This window comes from Anguilla anguilla, chromosome 6 (assembly GCF_013347855.1).
Source record: "Anguilla anguilla isolate fAngAng1 chromosome 6, fAngAng1.pri, whole genome shotgun sequence".
NCBI lineage: Eukaryota > Metazoa > Chordata > Actinopteri > Anguilliformes > Anguillidae > Anguilla > Anguilla anguilla.
In genome coordinates this window covers 4842769-4865606 of record NC_049206.1, presented here as the reverse complement: position 1 = coordinate 4865606, position 22838 = coordinate 4842769, and the positions used below count along the sequence as shown (strand labels likewise).

General features: G+C 49.9%; 2 protein-coding genes across 9 annotated transcripts in view; one reads left to right on the top strand and one right to left on the bottom strand.

The window, feature by feature from the left end:
* The window catches only part of LOC118229578 (transducin-like enhancer protein 1), a 539102-nt gene that overhangs the window by 150285 nt on the left and 365979 nt on the right, over nt 1-22838 (bottom strand). The window lies entirely within an intron of this gene.
* Nucleotides 185-22136, top strand: LOC118229595 (endophilin-A2-like). 2 transcript variants are annotated; one of them, XM_035421693.1, is made up of 10 exons: nt 185-442; nt 13265-13333; nt 13586-13658; nt 14093-14236; nt 14496-14629; nt 15852-16010; nt 16232-16335; nt 16665-16789; nt 17119-17163; nt 19111-22136. In XM_035421693.1, the coding sequence occupies exons 1-10, from the start codon at nt 398-400 to the stop codon at nt 19308-19310; spliced, it is 1098 nt and encodes a 365-aa protein (XP_035277584.1). In that variant the 5' UTR covers nt 185-397; the 3' UTR covers nt 19311-22136. The 2 variants fall into 2 exon arrangements, with proteins under 2 accessions (XP_035277584.1, XP_035277585.1); XM_035421694.1 differs by lacking the exon at nt 17119-17163 and having other exon boundaries at nt 188-442.

Genomic DNA, 22838 nt, shown 5'->3' with positions numbered 1-22838 from the left:
TAGCGGAGTAACGCAGATGGAAGTTTGCCCAGGACTATTGCAAAAATTACCTGGCTGTTGCTGCCGCCTGGCGGCGAAGGCATCTATTGTCCCAAGTATCGTTGTGCGTCTTCCCCACCAGCATTCGGCGCTACGCGCACTGTTGGGACTCCTCAGGAATGTGTGTCTACGTCACCTCAGACAGGAAGTCTCCGTGGTTGCCATGTAATAAAATATCCCAACTACTGAACTGTTGCTGAAGACGATAGCGCTAGGTGTGAACCTCAACTCCGATGCCCACCTAGCAACGGCACAAGCGTAACTAGCAAGCTAACTAGTATTGTAGACTCGTCTTTTTTTTACTTTGCAAAGTGTTAACCATTTACGCCGTGCTAAGAAGGAGAGTCCCGGCTGCAAGATGTCTGTTGCGGGATTGAAAAAACAATTTTACAAAGCCAGCCAGGTCAGCAACAACTTTTTTCTTTTTCTTACTACTAGCTAACGTCAGCTGTAATATGGGAGGTGTCCTGCAAAAAAACATCACTGAAAGTGGTACTTTTATAAACGGTGGTGTTTTGGGTAGATAGGTAGGTTGGTAAGTAAGTCGCAGCTAGTTAACTGACTACAGTAAAGTTATGAACTGTAGCCACTGCTCGCTTGCTGTCAAGCTAGCTGGCTAATGTGTACTGGTAGCAAGTGAATTTACCTGCTAGCACTTTCACTCAGCCAAAGTTAACTGATAAATGTTACACAGTGCTAGCTAGCTACAGTTCAGTGTCGGAAGTATTTCGTTTCACTGTCACTCTTCTTTTTGCTCGACTGCTTAATAGGAATTGTGTTTTAGCCAGGTATGCCAAACGGTCAAGACTTTGGCTAGCCTTAGTGTAAATTACGATTGCTCATCTCGATAATTTAAAGACTTATTATTGCTGTTAACAAAACGTTTGAATTCGTATGTGTTCTCTTTGTTTGCTTTTATTTACGGTTACAATTTTATCAAAAGCTAACAATGTTTCTCTGTGTAGCCTACGTGTGGCTGTTGTGCTCTGTGAAGTGGTGACGTAGTCAGCCCAGCAAGTAGTAGCAAGCGTTTGCTAATTTTCATGCTAGCATCTTAACGCTCTAGTCAGTGCTTACTTGCCATTCAGGATGTTTCTAGCCAATTTTAAAACTCATAGTTAAGCGTAACGAAACATATTTTTGAGATGAGAAGACTCCCAACCAGGTTCGCCAGGTTCTGGAAAAAGCAACTTTCCACCAGAGTAGCTAAGTTAGCTAAATATGTGATGCAGTGAGCAGCAACTTGGGCCTTGTCACTGTTGTACTTTATCATTAAGTTGACAGTGACCAGCTCCCCCTAAAACACTTTATTTTTTACTTTGTATTGACTGGTACATCTGACCACTTGAGGAATACTGTATGACGTCAGCTGTTGTGGGTGTCGTTTTATTACGTCATTGTAACGTTAGCTATAATCCTGCACCAGGCCTGCAACGTTCTGTAACTGTAAGGTTGGATCTCAACGAAAACGTTCTCAGCGTATAAGAAGCCGAGTTTCTCTCGTTCCGATTCACTTTCTCAGAATTAACTTAATTTGTCTTTTGTTTTCACTCAGAAAGTTATTTACTTGCTCTTTATTGTAAACCTTCAAAATACAAAAATCTAAACAAAACTGTAAATTATACAGTACCAAAAGGAAGTGAATGCATAATGAACACATTTCTGCAAATGTCCCGCTCTTGATCATTAAAAAAAAAGAAGAACGATCCACCATTGTTTTTGTTGCATCTTGAACAAGGCTACACTGTAAACGTGATGCATCTACTTGCGTGCGGAAGCAAGGATTTCTTGAATGGGCCGATTCAGCCTTGAGGAACGATCTCTCTGTAAAAGATTTACTGAATTCACGGAGATGAATGAAAGTATGGAAGGAAAAGGAAAAATGAGAATGTAAATAAGGATGGAGAGAATGAGTGGGCAAAACTGCTACTGTATTGTAGCTGAAGGGGGAAACTGCTACAGCCCCCCCCCCCCCCCCCCACACACACACACACATACGCATGAACACACACACGCATATGTACACACACGCATGCACATGCATGCATGCACACGGCCCCATCTGATCTCTATCTCCCGTTTGTCTTTCCACCACCTTGGATGCTAGTTTAACCCGTTTCAACTCTTTCCGTTAGCATTTTTTTTTTTTAAACTACTATTCCCAGTATCCATCAGGCCAGATGCCCCAACTCATGGCAGCATGCCAACGGTTACTGTATGTTTTCCTTATCTGTGTGAATCTCTGGATGGTTATCGAAGGCTCTGAGGTAGAAAAGCTTGCCTGGCGGCGTGAAGGCACCCTGAGATTGGAGACAGGTAGCGCAAGGTGAAAGCACAGGTGCTCATGAAAGTGCGAGGAGACTGGCAGGCATGATTTTTACCAGTTTTTAAGCACGTCTCATTAATTCAGGAACGAGTTCGCGGGAAAAATGCAAGTGAGACACATGCGTTTTGGTTAGCACATAGTCAGTACATAAAGACCTTGAAGTTCTAACCATGTGTTTCAGAGGTGGAAAAGTCCAGGGGTTCAGAAAGTAAAAGTCCTGCCGTGTGTTTCTTTCATCCACAAACTCTGTCAGCTGATTTCACCAACTAGTTCAACCCCCTGGCTGAAGAATTGTGCTAATTGGAAAATCTAGACGATTGAAGAAAAAATACTGGGGAGGACTTTTACTTTTTGTACCTGAATTTTCCACCTCTGTTGGGCTTGTCGGGGGGGTCATTTCTTATAAATCAGATGATTGTTCCATGTGCATTTGTGTGTCTGCACTGGAGAGAGGCTCCTATGCAGGAGGACGTTAAAGTATCTTTTATTCGATTGTTCTGCCCACCAGTCTGATCCTCCTGACCGCGGTGCAGTGCGCGCGCGTGTTCTTGTAGCGGTTCAGCGTCTGCTCTTCATTTGCTTTGCAAACGGCTGGTTTGTGTTTCGCTGCCGCCCATCAGCCATAATGTTTTCATACCGCCAGTGTCATGCAAAACCTCCTTTTGCCTTTAAAATTTCAAATATTGAAAGGCGTCATACTGTATAGCACGCTGTCTCTTCATGAACTCCTGACACCCACGGCTCTGCAGGGTTGTGAACGACATGCAGCTATATCGCACAAACATCACTGAAAGTGATACCACCCTCAGGTTTTCTGTGGTCGTACGTTGTCCTTTTGATGTGCTTTGCCTTGCGTTCCCTGCAGTGCTCTGTTTGAGTAAAAGGGAGCAGCCCTTTATTTATTAACAATACTGTCTTTTTTTTCCTCCCTTTAATCCAAAAGTGGGAATTCTAAACTGTAATATTGGAACTGGCAACCCCCCCCCCCCCCCGTGGTTGCTTGCTGCTGTTCCTGAATCTCCTCTCGCTGCAGCGCACTGGCCCGTGCCGCTCCCAGCTGCTCTCTCCATTTTGGGCCGCCGGTCGGCTCCAGGGCCGTCGGCACAGGTGGTTTTCATTTTGGCGCACGGCTCCGGATCTCCGAAGCGCGGTAGCTCTGGCGAAAGCGCACTCTGTAGCGCGCGCTCTGTAGCGTGCGCTATCGCTCGATGTTTCGATTGAAATCATGCTCATCTGGAGCACTTTTCTTAATGGGGTGGGGGCGGGGGCGGGGGCGGACAGCCGTGCGTAAGCTCAGTGTGGATAGAATGCCCTGTGGTGTGCTGAATTCGGTCTGCGCGTGTATCCTTTTGGGTAGACAGAAACAGAAATAAAAGGGTTTTTGCGAGCGCGCCCCCTTCGCTGAGCTCAGCAGGAAAGAGCTGTGCTTTCCCCCCATCCCCACTTCCTGTTGGGCAGTGGGCCAGATCGCTGTGTGTGGAGGAGATACAAACAGGGGGAGATGGAGGCCGGGGGGGGGGGGTTTGCCATGGCTCATGGGGTGAAGGAACAGAGTGGGCGGCGGGGCGAGGGGTGGGGGGGTTTAAGTTCACTTCAGATCACAATCTCCGGTGACATCACAGTGATGTGCCTTGCGCAATATGCAAGTCAAGAAAGGTCACAGTGACTCTGAAAACCCCACCAATGAGTAGAGAGGTCCCAAAATCCTCTTGATAATTACCGGTACCCCCATATTGGCGTTTTTAAGAGGAGGTTGCAGTGGTGGGACACCTGAGACCACTCTTAGTTGGGGAGAGATACAGGAAGTCAGCCCAGTCCTATCGTGCAAAAGGCACTTCCTGTCAAAACCCCAATTCTCTCTCGTTCCTCCAGTCCCCCCTCTCGTTCCATTTCCCATCCTCCTTTCCCCTTTTCCTCCTTCCTTCCATCTCTTCCCCATCCTGCACCCCCCCCCCACTCCTCCACCCCTCCAAACTCACCCTGCAGTCCTTCCTTCTCAGTTAACGGGCCGTTCAGCCAAAAACATCGCTCAGAACTCACATTTGATGGATGTCGACCCCTCCCAAATCAGCTGGAAACCCATTCCGGTTCCCTGTTCGAGCCAAGTCTCATTTTACAAAAAAATACTGCCACTGAGTGAGATTATGATGTCACCCGACACCAGGTTTGGTTTAGGTTACGTGTTGCTAGTCTGTCTTCCTTTGATGATTAAATGTTTTAGGTCATCTTCTGTTTTATCCGTTGAAGAGCCCTATTCAGGCAGGTGATTTTCAGTTGCTTTACAGATCGAAGGGATCGCATAACGCGCTCGGATTCCAAATCGATTCCTAGCATGGGGAAGAATCTATTAATAGGACATATCATGGCCGGGCAGCAACACAGTCAGTGTCAGATATGATACAAAGAATTTTATTCTTTTATACTCAAAGATGGCCAACTTCAACTCACAAAACCAATATACTACAGCTTGGCCGAGCACTCAATTCTGATTGGCTGGCGCATGTTATTTTTTACACATATGACAGACTATGGTGTAGCACCCGCAAAAGTTCAACCACAGTTCTAAAATATACCCTGCCCTGACCCCTTTTTATCAGTGTTGGGGAAGCTACTTTGAAAGCATAGCTTTGCAAGCTACCAGTTACTTCACACTGGAAGAAGTTGAACTACAGCAAAGCGACCCTAGGGAGAAATCTAGTTTGGTTAACTTAAACTTGCTTAGAAGAAGTAGTTCTTTGTAAAAAAAAAAAAAAAAAAAAAAAAAAAAAAAAAAAAAAGAAACGATCAAATTGACAATGTACACGTGATACGACATTCTAACAAAATATAATACGAAAAAGTCACATGCCAGCCAAAAATGCCACTCAGTTGAGTTTATTGCAAAAAGTGCCCACTTGTTCACAGGTCATACATAAACCCAAAAAAATAAAATACCCCACTGTTCATGGGAAAGTGCAAGGGAATGTCAGCTTTGGTTTTGTATGCGATGTCCATCGGTCGCGCCCTGTCGCGCGGCATCGCCAGGCCCGCGGCGTCACGGCGACTGCGCGGGGGGACGCGGGCGACACCGCGCGCGCACCAGGCCTCGCTCCAACCCGCTGGCCGCGCTGACGTGGAGCCGCGGTGTTCAGATGCTTATGGGGGCGACGAGGCTCAGGAGGTGAGAGCGGTTGTCCGGCAGTCGGAGGGGTTGCCGGTTCGATCCCCAGCCTTGGGGCGTGTCGAAGTGTCCCCTGAGCAGGACACCTAACCCCTAACTGCTCTGGTGAATGAGAGGCATCAATTGTAAAGCGCTTTGGATAAAAGCGCTATATAAATGCAGTCCATTTTTAGATGCTGCTGAAACTCGCAAAAAGCCAGTTCCCTGGCGAAGCCTGTCTGTCACTAGCATTACATTACATTACAGCCATTTAGCAGACAGGCATTTAGCAGACATTAAGCTGGATATATATACTGAAGCAGTGCAGCTTAAGTACCTTGCTCAAGGGTACAACTGCAATGTCCTAACCGGGAATCGAACCTGTGACCAGCTCCTTACCCATTACACTACACTGCCGCCCGTTACACTTACACACTTACACAAACAGTGCCGTCTTATTTTGAATATTGATGAAAATGGGTGTTTTATTTTTTTTATTAAATTTGTTTCGTGATCGTCAGTGACCTGCCTGGGTTCTTCTCTGGCGTCATAAGGGTTAGGTGTTCAGAATAATGGTTTGTCCCGGGGCCTCTGGAACACGCCCTTGTGTTGTTGATGTGTGTGTTTTGCGAAAGGGTGTGACGCTGTTGTCTGGTTTGGAATGTGCGCAATGCTGTAGTGCCCGGTCCGGATTCCCCAGGTCTCTGTTTCTGTACCTTCATCTCCCTCTCTCCTGCCCTCTACCGTTCTCATTCCCTCTGTTTTTTTTTTTCGCTGGTCAGGCTCGGCTGGTTCTCCGTGCCAGTCGGAGATGTGCTGGGGGGTCCTGGATCGTCAGGCCCAGGTTGTTTGTGTGTTTGTTTGGTCGCGGACTATGAGGCTCGTGGGAGTGTAGATACCATCTCTGCCCATTACAGCACAGATAAGGGCATCTCTGCCCATTACAGCACAGATAAGGGCATCTCTGCCCATTACAGCACAGATAAGACCATCTCTGCCTGCCTCATCCACCCCTGTCATTTCACTGTGATAGGATCTGTTTTTACGCACGCGAACACACATGTACGCACACACACACACACACACACACACACGCACACAGTTACACACATACACACACGCGCATGCACACAGTTACACAGGCATAACTGTTACATAACTTCAGGACTGTATGTACGTTCGTGCGTGCGTGTGTGTGTGTGTTTGTGTGTGTAAATATATCTATGTGTACACTACATTTCTGGATGTATGTGGACACCTTTTCTAACTATAGGGTTCGGCTACTTCAGCCACACCCATTTCTAACAGGAGCATAAAATCAAGCACACAGCCATGTATAGACGGACAAACACTGGCAGTAGTATGAGTCATACTGAAGAGCTCAGTGACTTTCAACGTGGCACTGTCCTGTCATAGGATGCCACCTTTCCGACAAGTCGGTTTGTTAAATTTCTGCCCTGCTGGAGTTGCCCCGGTCAGCTGTAGGCGCTGTTATTGTGATGTGGAAAAGTACAGGAGCCACAAGAGCTCTGTCGTTCTGTGGTGGGCCACACAGGCTCACAGAACGGGACCGTTCGAGTGCTGAAGCGTGTAGCGCGTAAAAAATCATCTGTCCTCGGCTGCTAGCCACCTCTGGAAACAACATCAGCACAAGAACCGTTCGCCAAGAGCTTCATGGACCAGGTTTCCATGGCCCGAGCAGCCGTACACAAGACACGACATCCTAGAGAACTGTGCGCTTCCGGTTCTGTGGCAACAGTTTTGGGGACGGCTGTTTCCGGTCTCGGCATGGCAGTGAAAAGGCTTTGTCGAGAACGGTGTGGAAGAGCTTGACTGGCCTGCACGGAGCCCTGACCTCAACCCCATTGGACACGTTTGGGACGAACTGGAACGCTGACTGTGAGCCAGGCCTCACGCCCAACACCAGTGCTCGACCTCACTAGTGCTCTTGTGGCTGAACGGAAGCAAATCCCCGCAGCCATGTTCCAAAATCTACTGGAAAGCCTTCCCGGAAGAGTGGAGGCTGTCACAGCAGCAAAGGGGGGGGGGGGGTCCAACTCTATATTAATGCCCATGGTTTTGGGATGAGATGTTCAACAAGCACATATGGGTGTGACGCTCAGCTGTTCACATACTTTTGTAAGTGTAGTCATGTGTGTCCTTGTGCTACATGTGTCTGTATGCGCATGCTTGGGTCTGTAGGTCACAGTCCGTGGCCTTGGGGTCAGTGGCGACGGAAGCAGGAGTTGGGCCTGCCTCTCTCTCTCTCTCTCTTTCAAATTCAAATTGCTTTATTGGCAGGAAATACATAGGTACATATTGCCAAAGCATCATAAATCAATTCAAAATACATGTTAACAGTGGAATATTAATAATGAACATTCTATTAAAAAATAAAAATAAAGAATAGAATAATAACAATAATTAAAAGAATAAATAAATATTTATTTATTTATTTCTCTCTCTCTCTCTCTCTCTCTCCTCTCTCCCCCTCCTCTCTCTCTCTCTCTCTCTCTCTCCTCTCTCCCCCTCCTCTCTCTCTCTCTCTCTCTCTCTCTCTCTCCTCTCTCCCCCTCCTCTCTCTCTCTCTCACTCTCTCTCTCGGCCCTGTTCCTCTCCGGCCCCGTTTTCTCTCCCCTGTTCTTCATCCGGACTCGTGTCCTTTCACCAGCTTCCTGCTCAGACACTTCCTGCTCATTAACAGCTTCAGCTTCAGCTTCAGCGGCTGAGTCGCCGGTTAGCGCTCCAGAACCCTCTGGGCTGAACTCCTTTATGAAGCTGGCAGCACGGTTCTGCGCACAGCGTGAGGAGACTGCATGCTGCTGATGCTCTTGCAAAATTTTAATGGGCTGTAAAACTGGAGCCCGAGGAACAGCCTCGTAAGCTGAAAGCCCATCGCTGTGGAGTAGACCCTGTATGACTATGGACGCCATGTGTGTTATTTCTTGCAGCAACATTATTGCATTACATTAACGGGCATTTAGCAGACGCACTTATCCAGAGCAACTTACGCAACATTTAACATAGCAAAAGTATTTTACCGTTAGCTGCAAAAAAAGAGAAAACTGTCTCTTTATTTTTGCAGGTGTTGAGGCACACGCCTGGACGGTCCCTCTCTACATCTTGTGGTGTTTGTTCACCATGTGAAATGCACTTCTATAAGTCGCCCTGGCCAAAAAGCCAAATGACTGAATTGTGAATTATAGCCGGCTAGCCGCGCATGTGAAATGATTAGCAAACGCATTTGTTGGGAGTGAGAGTCGTTCTGTGCGGTGGGCCAGGTTTCCTTTGCTCCTGCGTTGAGGAAGCCCGTATATAAAACCTATTTTTCCTTCAGAGAAATTTTTTTTTTTTTCCTTTCCTTTCCTTTTTTTTCCGCTTGCGTTTCCTTTGGCCGCTTCCTCCTTTTTTCCGCTCGGCGCGGTTTTTGGCCGGACCCCGGTGCTCTCGGGCCGTTCCTCGCGGGACGGCGCCCGGATCGCGCCTCTCTCAGGGACCGGTGCCAGTTCGCGGTTCAGCCCGCCGCGACGGAAGCAGCGGGGCTTGCGCTATGTTAAACACGCGGACGCGCGGAGCAGGTGAGTCACGGGCCTCCCGCGCCATTAGATCAACAGAACTGTTCCAGGAACGCGCTCTTTATCGAGCGCTGCGCTGCCGTTGTGCTGTGTCACTGGCGCGGCTGCTTCAGGAGCCCCATTAGCCCTTTGAAGAGTGGGAGTTTTTTTTTTTTTTTTTTCTGGAATGTTCTTCAGTGTTCCAGAACTTCGCTGTTCTCAGCTGCCAGCAGTGATTGTTCCCTCAGCACTGGAATGTTCGGTTAAGAACATTCTGATCATGCAGTTGTGACCTCACGCACACCTTAAAGGGTTAAACTGCAGTAGCGACTCCACCTGGTTTCATGTGTTTTACACCCATTAGAATAGGGGAGTGTAGAGTAAAGGTAGTTTGAAATCATCACATGATATCTGAATTTTCTGTCCATGACGTGGTTGAAGGACATGCTTGATGTTTTTCACACATTCACCTGCCCCCCCCCCACATCCAAAAAGCCATACTTATGTCACCACCTCATAGTCATAGCAGCAAGGTCCAGGTCCCCACACGGTGCGTGCGTGCGTGCGACTGTGTGTGTGTTTGTGTCAGACGACGTGGGTGGCTTGGTGGCTGAGGGGCAGGTCGTGTCCTCCCTGCTGCAGACACGTCAGGCAGAGGAGAGGAGAGGTGACTGGAGCTGTGCTTTGCTGCAGTTTCTCATAGAGAGCGATGGCAGTGCTAAAGCAGGAAGCCTGCTGTTTGCAGTCTGGACTGAGAGCTCCTGTTGCGCTAACACGGTTTGGCTGTGAGTAGAGCGATTGTGGCGGAACAGACAGCCTCCCGCACGAGTTAACTTCCCTTCGGTTTCTTCTGCTGATGAAAGAGAATGTTTGGATGGGAGAGAGGAGCAAAGGAATCTGTCTGTGGAATGAATTTAGGGCAAAGCTCTCTGTCTGCTGGGGGAGATGTAGGGGTGGGATATGGCAGTGTCTTACTGCAGAGAAAGCCTTTACTAGTGCAGATAATAAGGGTGGGGGAATAGCACAGAGCAAGTGCAGACTGGTGGGGAATAGCTTAGCCCTAGTGCAGACTGGTAGGGGAATAGCATAGCGCTAGTGTAGACTGGTAGGGGAATAGCATAGCCCTAGTGAAGACTGGTAGGGGAATAGCTTAGCCCTAGTGCAGACTGGTAGGGGAATAGCATAGCGCTAGTGTAGACTGGTAGGGGAATAGCATAGAGCAAGTGCAGACTGGTGGGGAATAGCTTAGCCCTAGTGCAGACTGGTAGGGGAATAGCATAGCGCTAGTGTAGACTGGTATGGGAATAGCATAGAGCAAGTGTAGACTGGTAGGGGAATAGCATAGAGCAAGTGTAGACTGGTAGGGGAATAGCATAGAGCTAGTGTAGACCTGTGGGAGAATAGCATAGAGCTGGTGCAGACTGGTGGAGGAGGGTGAGAAATGAGTGGGAGAATAGCATAGAGCTGGTGCAGACTGGAGGAGGGTGAGAAATGAGTGGGAGAATAGCATAGAGCTGGTGCAGACTGGTGGAGGGTGAGAAATGAGTCGGAGAATAGCATAGAGCTAGTGCAGACTGGTGGAGGAGGGTGAGAAATGACAAAGCAAGTGTAAAGAGCTGAAGGCCTTGGCCAGGGATCTTTTTTTCACTGAGGGCAGAAGCAGCGATGTTTGTCTGTCTGCCTGTTATCCCGTCCATCTTGTTGTTTTTTTTTTTTTTTATTAGCGAGTGCGCACGCGTGTGTCAGTTGGCACAGGGGTGAGGATTCTCCGTCGACATTAACCTTCGGACGCGTGCCTCACCCCGTGTGACATCACGCGATGGTGTGTTTGTGTTTGTTGAAACGTGACACCTGCCAAGGGAACATCAGGATTTCCCGTTAACGAGTGGGGAAAGAGAGGAGAAGAGAAAGTGTTTCCTTGTTTGGAAATTATTCACGAGCACTGTGTTCTATTCATCTTTTTTTATTTTTTATGTGTGTGTTTTTTTCTTTCTTCTTCTTCTTCTTTTTGGGTTAGTCGAAGAGAAACGGAAGAACTGCAGATGTAGCGTGTAGCCTGCCTCTGTTGCTGTGCGTTTGTGACTTCTGTTCCCTGTAAAACTCGCCAGCGAGGTTGCTTGGTTCACATGACTCCCTGGCGGCCCTGCCAGGCTGCTCATTGGCTGCTCCCGTATTAGGAGAGCTGCCGATTGGCGGAAAGTCGCGAGCGGGGGGGGGCGGGGGGGGGGGGGGGGTGTTTGGCGGCAGCGTGTCGATTGGAGGACGTCCAGGAACTCTTGTGTCTGGGAGGAATTGCAGTATTTTGGGGGAGCGGTCGTGCTGAAACCCCTGTCCGTGCTAGAGAGTAAGGGCAGAAGCGCTCAACGATCAGAATCTTCCAGTCTGCAATAAAATATCAGTGAAATAGATTTTTAAAAAATGAGAAACGTGCGCACATACAGTGCTAGTTTTATTTTTTGCCAGGGGGAAGGGGGAAGGGGGGGTTGGGGGTGCGGGAGGGTGGTGGAGTTGTTGGTGGAGCTAGATCTGTTTGCATATCAAATGAGTCCAAATGCTCATTCCTGTTTTTTGGAACCAGGAGACGCGTAACGAGGAGAACAGGCCGCTCAGCCCTTCTCGACTCCCCGTAAGATAAATGTAACGATGAGAACAGATCACTCAGCCCTGCGACGGTCGCCATTTTCCTACCGCTGAAGGGTGCCAAGTGCTCACCGTTTGTTTACCAACTGGAGTGCATCTAGCACCATGTCAAGCCTGGGCCTGAAACCCCCCCGAGATCTGGCCTCTACTGCATGACCTGGCAAGCTGTTCCTCACAGTGACTACTGTCTGTGTGGGTGGGGGGGTGGGGAATATTTCTTACTGTCTGTGCGGAATTTCCCTTTATGCCCCCTGATTCTGCCGACAGAACTCGTCTGTTTACCTGCGTTCATTTACCTGCGGAGTAGAGAGTACCCAGCTGGCACTGTGTCGATCTTGGAGCACCCTGGGGGGGGGGGGTGGGGGTGGGGGTGTCTTACTTCAATCATTTCATGACGACCCGTAGCCCCTTAGGACAGAGTCAGTGCCGAGGGAACCCCATTCGGTACACAGTGCCCCCTGCTGGTGCTGTGGTGGCACTGCGTGCCCAGTCTCTTACAAGATGGAGGCTGGAGGGAGGCGGCTTTGACCTGCACACTCGTGTCCTCCTTCCCCTCTGCAGTTCATCGATGCTTTTAACAACCTGCTCTGTCGTCACGGTAACATACGTGTGAATGGGTGTGTACACCGGCGTACGCGTCATTACGTTCTTGGGGAAACAAAATGTCCTGAAAAATAAATAAAAACATTTTTTTTCAACTCCCTCCCCCCCCTTTCAGATTTGTGTTCCTTTGTGTGAGTGGAGAGATTGGTCGGAAGCGATCGGTAGAACTGGGTCAGTGAGACAGGGTTACCGCGACGGCGGAGTCTGAAGCTCCTCCTCTGTGCGTTCGTCCCCGCAAGAACCGCTGTTGCCTGTCAGCTGCCAGCGCAGAGTCAGGGAATAGGAACCTATCTGCTAGCCCGCGCTAGCCTTTTAAAAACACGGTGTGGGTTCAGTGTTCTTTGCCTGGTTTCCTGTTCAGTGACTGTGCTTGTGTTGAGTCTTCTGTGCCTTTTTGGGTAGCGATGATGATGTTATCTTCTCGTTTCTGTCTTGAGTGAACTGGAACGTCGACTGCGAGCCAGGCCTCACGCCCAACATCAGCGCCCAAACCTCACCGATGCTCTTGTGGCTGAGCGGAAGCTAATCACCACAGCCGTGTTCCGGAATCTAGTATAAAGCCTTCTCTGAAGAGTGGAGGTTGTCACGGCAGCAAAGGGGGGAACTGACTCCAAATTAACGCCCATGGTTTTGGGCGTGAATATCAGTTTTTTTTTTTTCTTTTAGAGTGTAGTGAATAGTGTACATATGGAGATTTTTTTTTGCACAGCTGATTTTTCCATATAGATTATGCACGGAGAAGTAGATCCCCGTGTTTGGTTTTGGTTTGGGATTTCAAGGCAGTGATCCTAGGGCCGTATTAATTTTCAGTGATGTCATGGTTATTTTTCATACTCAGTCTGTGGTCTGCAGCGCTTGTGATGTCGTTCTCTCTGCAGCTTTCATGTGGCCTCTGAATTTGGGGGAACTGGAGCTTGAGTTGTTTGCACAGGTTCATTGTGGGAAATGTGTGTGTCTGCGCAGATGGTGAGTGAAAAGGTGGGAGGAGCTGAGGGAACCAAACTGGATGAAGACTTCAAAGATTTGGAGAGGGTAAGTCTGTCAGTCTGTCTGTCTCTCTGTCTGTCAGTCTGTGTGTTAGTCAGTAACTCAGTCTGTCTGTCTGTCAGTATGTAACTCAGTCTGTAAGTCTGTCAGTCAGTCAGTCTCTGTTTGTCTGTCTGTCAGTTAGACAGACAGACGGACACACACACACGTCTGGCAGGAGAGGTCCACTGTGAAGCAGTTATCCCTCGTTAGCCGCTCACAAGTTTGAGCTCATGCCCTGTTTGTCTGTTCCTGTAGAAGGTGGATGTGACGAGCAAAGCCGTCGTGGACATCATCTCCAAAACGTCAGAGTACCTGCAGCCCAACCCAGGTAAGGGGGAGGGGCTTTTTCACACATGCTGTATTCAAGCACACACACACACACACACACACACACACTGCTGGCAGTGATGATGCTCTGTGTGAAAGATGGCAGACTATAGTCTTCAGTCATGTATGTATAACCTACTCAGTTTAACTCTCCTACCTCTCTGGCTCCCTCTGTCTCTACCTGTCTTTCTCTCATCACTTCTCTCTCCCTCACTCCTCTCTTCTTTTTCTGGCTCTCTCTCCTCCCACTCCTTCTAACCTCTTCTCTCTTTCTCTGTCTCTTTCTGTCTCCCCTCTTCCATCCTCCTTCCCTCTCTCTCCCTCTCTCTCTCCCTTTATCTCTCTCCCTCTCCACCCCCCTCTCTCCCTCCCCCTCTCCCCCCCTCTCTCTCCCCTCCCCCTACCCTGTGTCTCTCTCTCTCCCCCCCCCCCCAGCATCCCGGGCGAAGCTCTCCATGCTCAACACCATGTCTAAGATCCGGGGGCAGGTGAAGAGTCCGGGGTACCCGCAGGTGGAGGGGCTGCTGGGGGAGTGCATGGCCAAGTACGGCCGAGAGCTGGGAGAGGACACCAACTTCGGTGAGTGACTGAGTGACTGAGTGACTGAGTGACTGAGTGACTGAGTGACTGAGTGAGTGACTGAGTGACTGAGTGACTGAGTGACTGAGTGAGTGAGTGAGTGAGTGAGTGAGTGAGTGAGTGAGTGACTGAGTGACTGAGTGACTGAGTGACTGAGTGACTGAGTGACTGAGTGACTGAGTGACTGAGTGACTGAGTGACTGAGTGAGTGCGTGAGTGAGTGTGAGTCTGTGTGTAACTCTCCTCTACCCCTCTATAGGTGGTGCTCTCGTAGACGCAGGCGAGTCGATGAAGAGGATGGCGGAGGTGAAGGACTCGCTGGACATCGATGTCAAACAGAACTTCATCGACCCCCTGCAGGGCCTGTGTGACAAGGACCTGAGGGAGATCCAGGTAACCCCCCCCTCCGGATCTTTCTGCCAAGGCCGCCATCGTGATGTCACACTCAGCAGACAGTCTTACCCACAGCGCCTTCTAAGGCCTTGTGATAACGCACGCAAAGGGCATGTCACCAGCATTGCAGACAAGAATATGAAAACAGAATTTGGAGTAATGCGTATATGATTAAAAATAATTAAGATAAAACAAGGGCTGTTGTTTTGACTGACTGAACTCAACTTGCTGGATAATTTCTGCGCCGTCCGTGTGCAGGTAACTCTCTCTTCCTCCTCTTTCCGGATACCTGCCTACCGGAGTCTGCAAAGAAGACCGTTTGAGTACGATTTGTAAAGCTGTAGAGTTGCGTCTTCTTCTGTGGTATGGAGCTATCGCTGCGTGCTTGCGCTCTGTGGAGGACTGTGGTGGTGTCTCACTGTCGCTGAAATGAGTGCCGGAAGCACAGGGGAGAGGAAGGCTTTGCGTAGCGCCCGTTTGGAGGTGACGCCGCTGACCTGCGACAGCACACCCGCCGTGAAGTGTTATCTTATCGGAGTCTGTCGCCACGGCGATGGAGGTAGTGATGTCACAGCGAAGATGTCTATCTCGACAGAGGAATGAAGCATACCAGAGGGGCAGCAGCTCCTTTATGAGGTCACAGGTCAAGCGTTCGGCGCATTCCGTTCCCCTGTGAGGGAGGAGAGTGAAGGCAGGGTCAGGGAGCCGGAGCTGTCAGTCATTCGATGGGCTCTGGTATGGGGTCCCACCTGTAGGGGCTGGGTTCTCATTTAATACTCCACACAGAGGTGCAGAGGCCTCAGCCGCGGGGTGTCCTTCAGAACTGGCAGGGGGGGGAGTGCAGAACTGTTGAGATAATAAACTCCAACGATTCGACACCGGTCCCTCGCTCTGACGTTGCTTTATTACCTGCCCGTTCCCAGATCTGCTGCACCGACCGATCACAGGATCTGTGTTTGTGCAATATTGTGGATACCCAGTCTATTAGCAATACCTAGTCTTATTAGCAATATCTGCTCCTTAGTAAATCATTCCTCTCTCTCTCTCTCCCTTCCTCCCTCTCTCTTTCTGTCTCATCCTCCCTGTCCCTCCGTCTTTCTCCTGCTCTCCCTTCCTCTCTCTCTCCCTCTCTCCCTCCCTGTCCCTCATCCCTCTCTCTCTCTCTCTCTCTCTCTCTCTCTCTCCCTCTCTCCCTCTGTCTTTCTCTCTCTTTCGCCCTCAGCACCACTTGAAGAAGCTGGAGGGCCGGAGGCTGGACTACGACTACAAGAAGAAGCGCCAGGGGAAGATTCCGGACGAGGAGGTTCGGCAGTCGCTGGAGAAGTTCCACGAGTCCAAGGAGGTGGCCGAGGCCAACATGTACAACCTGCTGGAGACCGACGTGAGTGCTGTAATGAACTACACCACCCAGAGTGCTTTGCAGTATTGTAAAACTGTTATACCATAAATCTGATAGTTAGTGAGTGAGTGGGCACATGTGGGTGATGTGTGTGGCTCCTGTGTGATCAGGTTTGTTTTAAAGCCCTCTTTGTATGTGAGCAGGTGTGCAGTATCTGAGTGGTTAATGTGTGTGTGTGTGTGTGTGTCTGTCTGTCTGTGCAGATCGAGCAGGTGAGTCAGCTGTCCTCGCTGGTGGAGTCACAACTGCAGTATCACAGACAGGCTGTGCAGATCCTGGAAGAGCTTTCAGACAAGCTGAAGGAGAGGTATTCATCCGAACACACACACACACACACACACACACACATTCACACACTTAGAACACATGGAATTTCACTTAAAGCACACTGCTGGATTCACAGGCTCTGTGCTGACTGTAGTGTGACTGTGCTGTCTCTGTGGTGTGTCTCTGCTGACACTGTGCTCACTGTGCTGTGTGTCCGTGCTGGCTCTGTGCTGTGTGTCTGTGCTCACTCTGTGCTGTGTGTCTGTGCTCACTCTGTGCTGACTGTGCTGTGTGTCTGTGCTGAATCTGTGCTGACTGCTTGTGTGTCTGTGCTGTGTCTGTGCTGACTGTGCTGACTCTGTGCTGCAGGATGAACGAGGCACAGTCGCGCCCGCGCCGGGAGTACACCCCCAAACCCAAGCCTGTGTTTGAGTACTCTGAGCCCGAGCAGTCCAACGGAGGCTACGCACCTACAGCACAGCTCACCCGCTCAGGTGTGTCCCGTACACCGATGTGTGTGAGTGTGTGAGTGTTTGAGTGTGTGAGTGCCTGTGTGTGTGGCTGTGTGTGTGTGTGTGTGTGCGTGTGCGTGTGCACGTGTGAGTGTGTGCATGTGTGTGTGTGCGTGTGAGAGTGTGCGTGTGTGTGTGAGTGTGTGCATGTGTGTGCGTGTGAGTGTGTGCATGTGTGTGCGTGTGTGCGTGTGCGTGTGAGTGTGTGCATGTGTGTGTGTGCATGAGTGTGCGTGTGTGGTGTGTATGTATCCTCATTGCAGACAGGGTGCTGATGTTCTGTGCTCTCTTCCTGTCTGTGACATCATCAGAGTCATCCTTCCACCGCAGGACATCCTCTTGGAAAGGCAAATTCTGTGAGTCAGAGATGAGAGGGTCAGGTGGCCGGCTGGACAGTGTGGCATCTGGAGGGGGGCGGGGCTGGGGGGGGGGGGCGGGGTCTGGAGCTGTCGCTTATCAACCAGCGCAGAGTAAGCGGAGATCCTGCCCTCAGGCAAGAGGGCCGGATTCCCCTCCTCCTTCCCCCTCCCCCTCCATGCCAAACTCCTACAGTCCCGGTCCGCCAGGGTCAAAGGTCACTTCTCACACATTCCGCCTTCAGGTCACTGCTCACTGGATCCAGTTTTAAATAGTTTTCAGTTATCACTCCACACCACCGCAAAGGGGAGAAGCTTCCTTCCTGTCTCCCTCAGCCCGGCTGTACAGCTGGAAGAGGAAGGGTTGCTGCAGGGGTGCTCAACCAGGGTCGACCCGTTTCTGGATTTTGTGCCAACTTCTGCTCTTAATTATTTAATGTATTCAAGCATATCTTGATCTGAAATTTGTATGAGCGCCACCTATAGCCGCAGACTTCATGTGTGTCCTAGAGGTCACGCTGAGCTCACCAACGCACACATTTTACTGTGCTCACAAAACTAAGGCAACTTGTTGGAACAAAAACCAGCACGCAGACGGCACTCCAGGACCGGAGTTGTGCACCCGTGAGTTACTATCACACTGACCATCAACACATATTGGCGGTTAGCACCTTCCAGCCTAAAAGCAGACGCCCGTTTGGTCGCACAGTGTATTATCACAACAGCTCTCTGCATTCGACCACAGCGCCCCCTAATGGGAGCTGTGAGCCATTTCTGTTCCAAAACAGGATTTACAAAGCCAGAAAAAGTGTCGTCCACATTTGGTTTATCCTGACTGATAACGAAGGATGGATGTAGATGGAGGAAGCAGTGTGGAAGGCACTTCCTGTTCATGTTTTTGTATCTCATACTACAAGAGGTGACTGAAGGATTTGGGGGGTAGCGGGGGGGGGGGGGGCGGGGTTGGCTGTTTCTCCCCTCTGTGGGGTGTGGTGTGTAAATCCAGTGTGCAGTGTCCTGTAACAAAGAAACTAACTGAAAAGGAAGGCTGTGAGACAGACAGGGGCTCCACCAATCAAAATGTATGTTGGTAACATGCTAGAACAACACCGACAGTGATTGGTGGAAGTTACTTCCTGCTGATACCGAGGGAACCAGGAAGTATAGCCATACATTTTTCACCAACCAGTGTTGTTGTTGTTCCCTTGGTTCTTGCCAGCGTGATTGGTGGAACTCCTCTCTGTTATTATGCCAGTCATGTGATTCCACAGCCGTCTTATCCTGTGTTTGATTGGTGGAGAGGAGCTTGCGCTGCCCTGCTGATCTTTGAAGCCAGTCACTGGACTCTGAAACTCAGAAGGTTGGCCAGCCAAGGCTGACCTCAGATCAGCATGGATTACATATGGGTGTGCAGAGGGGATGGGAGAACGCTGGCTGTATCCAAAATGGTCCACTACTTCCCTATATGGTGGACTGACTAGAAATTGGCTGATACCCTAGTTAGTGCACTATTATAGGGAACTAGTGGACCATTTCGCACACAGCTCCTGTGTATACGAATGTCTCCACAGCTTCATTAGTCAGTGTGCAGTTCCTCATTTTATCCAGCAGGTGGCCCCAGAGTCTGGATACTATTACGGTCTTACTGAAAGAGAGGAGGACCTCTTTCTTCATCGGTGTCTCATTATGTTTGCCTCTCATTTCTCCTTCTCTCTTTCTCCCACTTCCTCTCTCTCTCTCCTGTCTCTTCATCTCATCTTGTCTCTCTCTCTCACACTGTCTTCCTCATCCTTACTCTTTCTGTCACACCCTCTCCTACTTTCTCTCTGTCATTCTCTTCTCTTTCTCCTCGTCATCTGTCTCTGCTTTCCGTCTCCATCTCCCTCTCCCTCTTCCTCTCTCTCTCCCTCCCCCCTTTCCATCCCTCTGCGGTTTTCCCCCCCGTAGCCTCGGTGTCGGACCAGCCGTGCTGCAAGGCGCTATACGACTTCGACCCGGAGAACGAGGGCGAGCTGGGTTTCCGCGAGGGCGACATCATCACGCTGACCAATCAGATTGACGAGAACTGGTACGAGGGCACGCTGCGCGGCCAATCGGGCTTCTTCCCGCTCAACTACGTGGAAGTGATGGTCCCCCTGTCGCACTAAAGAGGAGGGAGGAGAGGAGAGGAGAGGGGGAGAGGGGGATGGTTGGAGGAAGGAGGGAGGAGGGAGGAGAGGAGGGGGGGGGGGGAGCGGAGCGAAGGGAAGGAGCCGGTCTCAGATCCCCGGCGTCTTCATTCTCGACTTCTTCCTCCTCTCCGCGGTTGCCGTTGTCATGGTCACACTTATCTGTACCTGTACACCTGGGCACTTTTGTCGGCTGGACCTTTTGAAGACGGGAAGCGAGAGTTGCATTGTCCCATTCCAGAGCCATAAAGGGAAGAAATGAGAAACACTACAGGTGTGTACACACACACACACGCACACTCACACACACACACACACACACACACACGCACTCTTTACTAACACTTTAACAGGCCTGATTCTTTGTGATCACAGTGGTGATGCGTTCGGAATTGCAGCCTAACTGGTTTGTCATAATCAATGGTTCTGTCGCCCCCTGCTGGCCAGGCTGTGACACTGACCGCCCTCAGTGTGCGGAAGAAAAAAATGCTTGAAAATATGTATATATATATGTGTGTGTGTGTGTGTGCGCCCCTCTGGAGAACAGACGCACGCTATAACTGGCCCAGAGCATATATGTGTGTGTGTGTGCGCCCCTCTGGAGAACAGACGCACGCTATAACCGGCCCAGTTCAGGCTCTGTCCCCTCGCGGTCTGCCGCTGTGTCTGAAACCCGAGCTGCCCGTGTCCTGCGTGTGAATGCTGAGGCCAGCTCTGCTGCACCTGGGGCGCTCTCTGTGAAACGCGCTCTCTGTGAAACGCGCTCCGTGAGGGAGGTGCAGCCGGTTGGTTCGGCCTCCGCCCAGGGTGGTGCTGGGGCCTGTGCTCCTCTGGGCGTGAGCACTCTCTCCCTCTATTTCTCTCCCTCTCTTTCGCTCTCCCTCTCTTCCTCTCTCTCTCTCTCTCTCTCTCTCTCTCTCTCCTGGTTCCTCGGGTCTTGGTCAGCAGCAGTACTTGTTTCATGTGGAGGAAAAAATGCAGTGCCTGGACTGCCTTCTAAGGCTCTGATGGCTTTCAGTGCGTGCGTGCGTGCGTGCGTGCGTGCGTGCGTGCGTGCGTGCGTGCGTGCGTGCGTGCGTGCGTGCGTGCGTGCGTGCGTGCGTGCGTGTGGCTGCTTGTCTGTTTGTTCACGTGTCAGGCCGTGTGTATACACCCGTGCACACACTCCTCCATGTCTGAGCGCCTTTCCTTCCCACGCAGAAATTTGAAGTGGAGGATGGGGAAAAAGAAATGAAATTAAATGTAGACTAGCGCAGTGTCTCATATTTAAGTTGAATGCATTTTACTGATCATTCTGGCTGTCTGCACTAGAGCCTGTGTGGATGACACTGCTGGCGGTGTCCGTGTGTGTGTGTGTGTGTGTGTGTGTGTGTGTGTGTGTGTGTGTGTGTGTGTGTGTGTGGGGGTGTTTCTTGGTCATGTGTGTGCGTACGTGCGTGCATGGGTGGGTATGTCGGTCAGTAGGTGTGGATGTGTGTGTTTGTGCACGTGTTCGCGTGTGCCTTTTGATGGATCGTGTGTGAAAAGGCAGATAGAGGAAAAGGAGTGACATGATAGGTGTGCAGTGTGGACGTGGAGGTGCAGTCTCGGTCCCCTCTGTACCGCTTCCGCTCAGGGGTCCCCTGGACCCCTCAGTCACTCTGCTGAATCCCCCCTACCGAGCCAATCTGTACCAGACTGACCCGAACCGGACCAAACGGGCACTGCCAAGGGAGCCCTGTTTTAAAAGTGAGCAGTCACTGGTTGGTTGGTTGGTTGGTTGATTCACTCATGAGCAGATATAGAACAGACTTTGTTGTCTGAACCTAGCGGGCCAACTGCAGCGTGCTTAGCTGGAGTTTAAAGCTCAGGTTTAAACCCCCCAAGGCCGCAGAACTACGTTACCACTGGAACGGCTGGTGGCACCTGTGAAATGTGGATTAGCTGCTCCACTTGTAATGCAGTTCTGTGGCCTTGGGGTTTAAAACCGAGGCTTAAACTCCCAGTAAGCATGCTGTAATTGACCCAGTGAGCAGAGCCGAATTTTAATTGAAAGGGTGTGGCAGAGGGGCGTGTTATTGTGGGCGGAGTTTAGGGGCTGCTTAAAGTGAGGTTGTAGCAGCTGGTTGGACCAGGTGAGCCAGAGTTGTCATTTTGTGTTGGTCATGTGACGTGTCTCAGCCTATCTGCAGACGGATGTATGGTTGCTGTTGGTCATGTGACGTGTCTCAGCCAATCTGCAGATGGCTGTATGGTTGCTATGGTTGCTGTTGGTCATGTGACATGTCTCAGCCTATCTCTGCAGACAGCTGTATGTTGCGTTTCCCCCCCCCCCCCCCTCAGTCTGCAGGCAGACTGACTCTGAGCTTCCTCGCAGGCGGGCACACACGCATGCAAACATGCAGACACATTATCATGTGCACGAGCATGCCTGTTTATACACACACACACACACACACGTGCCGCACGCTCACACACAAATAGGCTGACTCAGCATACATGCACATACACACACACACACGCACACATGCATGTAGACCTTGCATGCACACAGTCTCCCTTCCCCACACACACACACACACACACACAGATGCACTGGGCTGAGTTCTGATCACTGTTATCCTACAAGTCTTTTTCCTCGTTCCCTACATCACTCTTTCCCTCCTGCCTACACCACTCAGCTCAGCGCCAAAAGAACTTTAACAATTCCTCTTTTTTTTATGTTAACCTTTAGTGTTTTTGTACAAAATGTAATGTTTACATGCTTTATGCCTTTCTTTTTTTTATCAACCCTCCGAGAAGTAGTTTTATTACTGTCTGCGGGTTTTTTTTGATGAAGTGATGGACTGGATGTGATCGGGGGGGGGGGGGGGGGGGGGTGGTTGAACTGCCCTCTCCCCCCCCTCCCCAACCCCCCCGCCCCCTGCATGAACTCTGAAAGTGTTGGAATGCCACCTCAAAACCCAGGAGGGGAAGGACTAATCATATAAACCCAGAATGCCTCCTAATCAAGTTAATTACTATGGTTACAAGAAACCGTAGGTCGCCACATTTAATCTTCACCCATGGCAACCTGTGTACAAACTTTTAATGTGTTTACACAAGCCATTGATACACTACATATTCAGAAGGGCTAATCTTGGTCTCCTCCCAAAAAAAAAAGTTTCTGACTCTTTTGATACTACAATAAAGCATTATTCTCTTATACTTAATAGTATTATTTTTAATATTAAATTGCATATTGGGAAAAAAAAATCTTTTTCTATAAATTAATCGTACCCTGCATGTAACGTTACACTCCAACTCATAATCACTTTACAGCAAGTTGGATGTGTGCTTTATTATTGTAATAGTTGACGTTTTATTTTTTGTCTTGTTTTTGCTTACGCTATGAATTAATACAAGATTGCCGCAATATTCTGTAACGTATGATCACCTTTTATTAATGTATGTTTAGTTTGTCTCGCTCCATTGTTTTTCATCTTTAAATAAATAATGAACAACGTTGTGCTGGTGTTACTTCTGCGT

What these genes read in the sequence shown, in the direction of transcription:
- LOC118229595 (XM_035421693.1), top strand. Translation starts at nt 398, where the DNA reads ATGTCTGTTGCGGGATTGAAAAAACAATTTTACAAAGCCAGCCAG. An exon ending in ACAACCTGCTGGAGACCGAC is followed by an intron (nt 16,011 to 16,231) that starts GTGAGTGCTGTA and finishes CTGTCTGTGCAG; the next exon opens with ATCGAGCAGGTGAGTCAGCT. An exon ending in TCAGACAAGCTGAAGGAGAG is followed by an intron (nt 16,336 to 16,664) that starts GTATTCATCCGA and finishes TCTGTGCTGCAG; the next exon opens with GATGAACGAGGCACAGTCGC.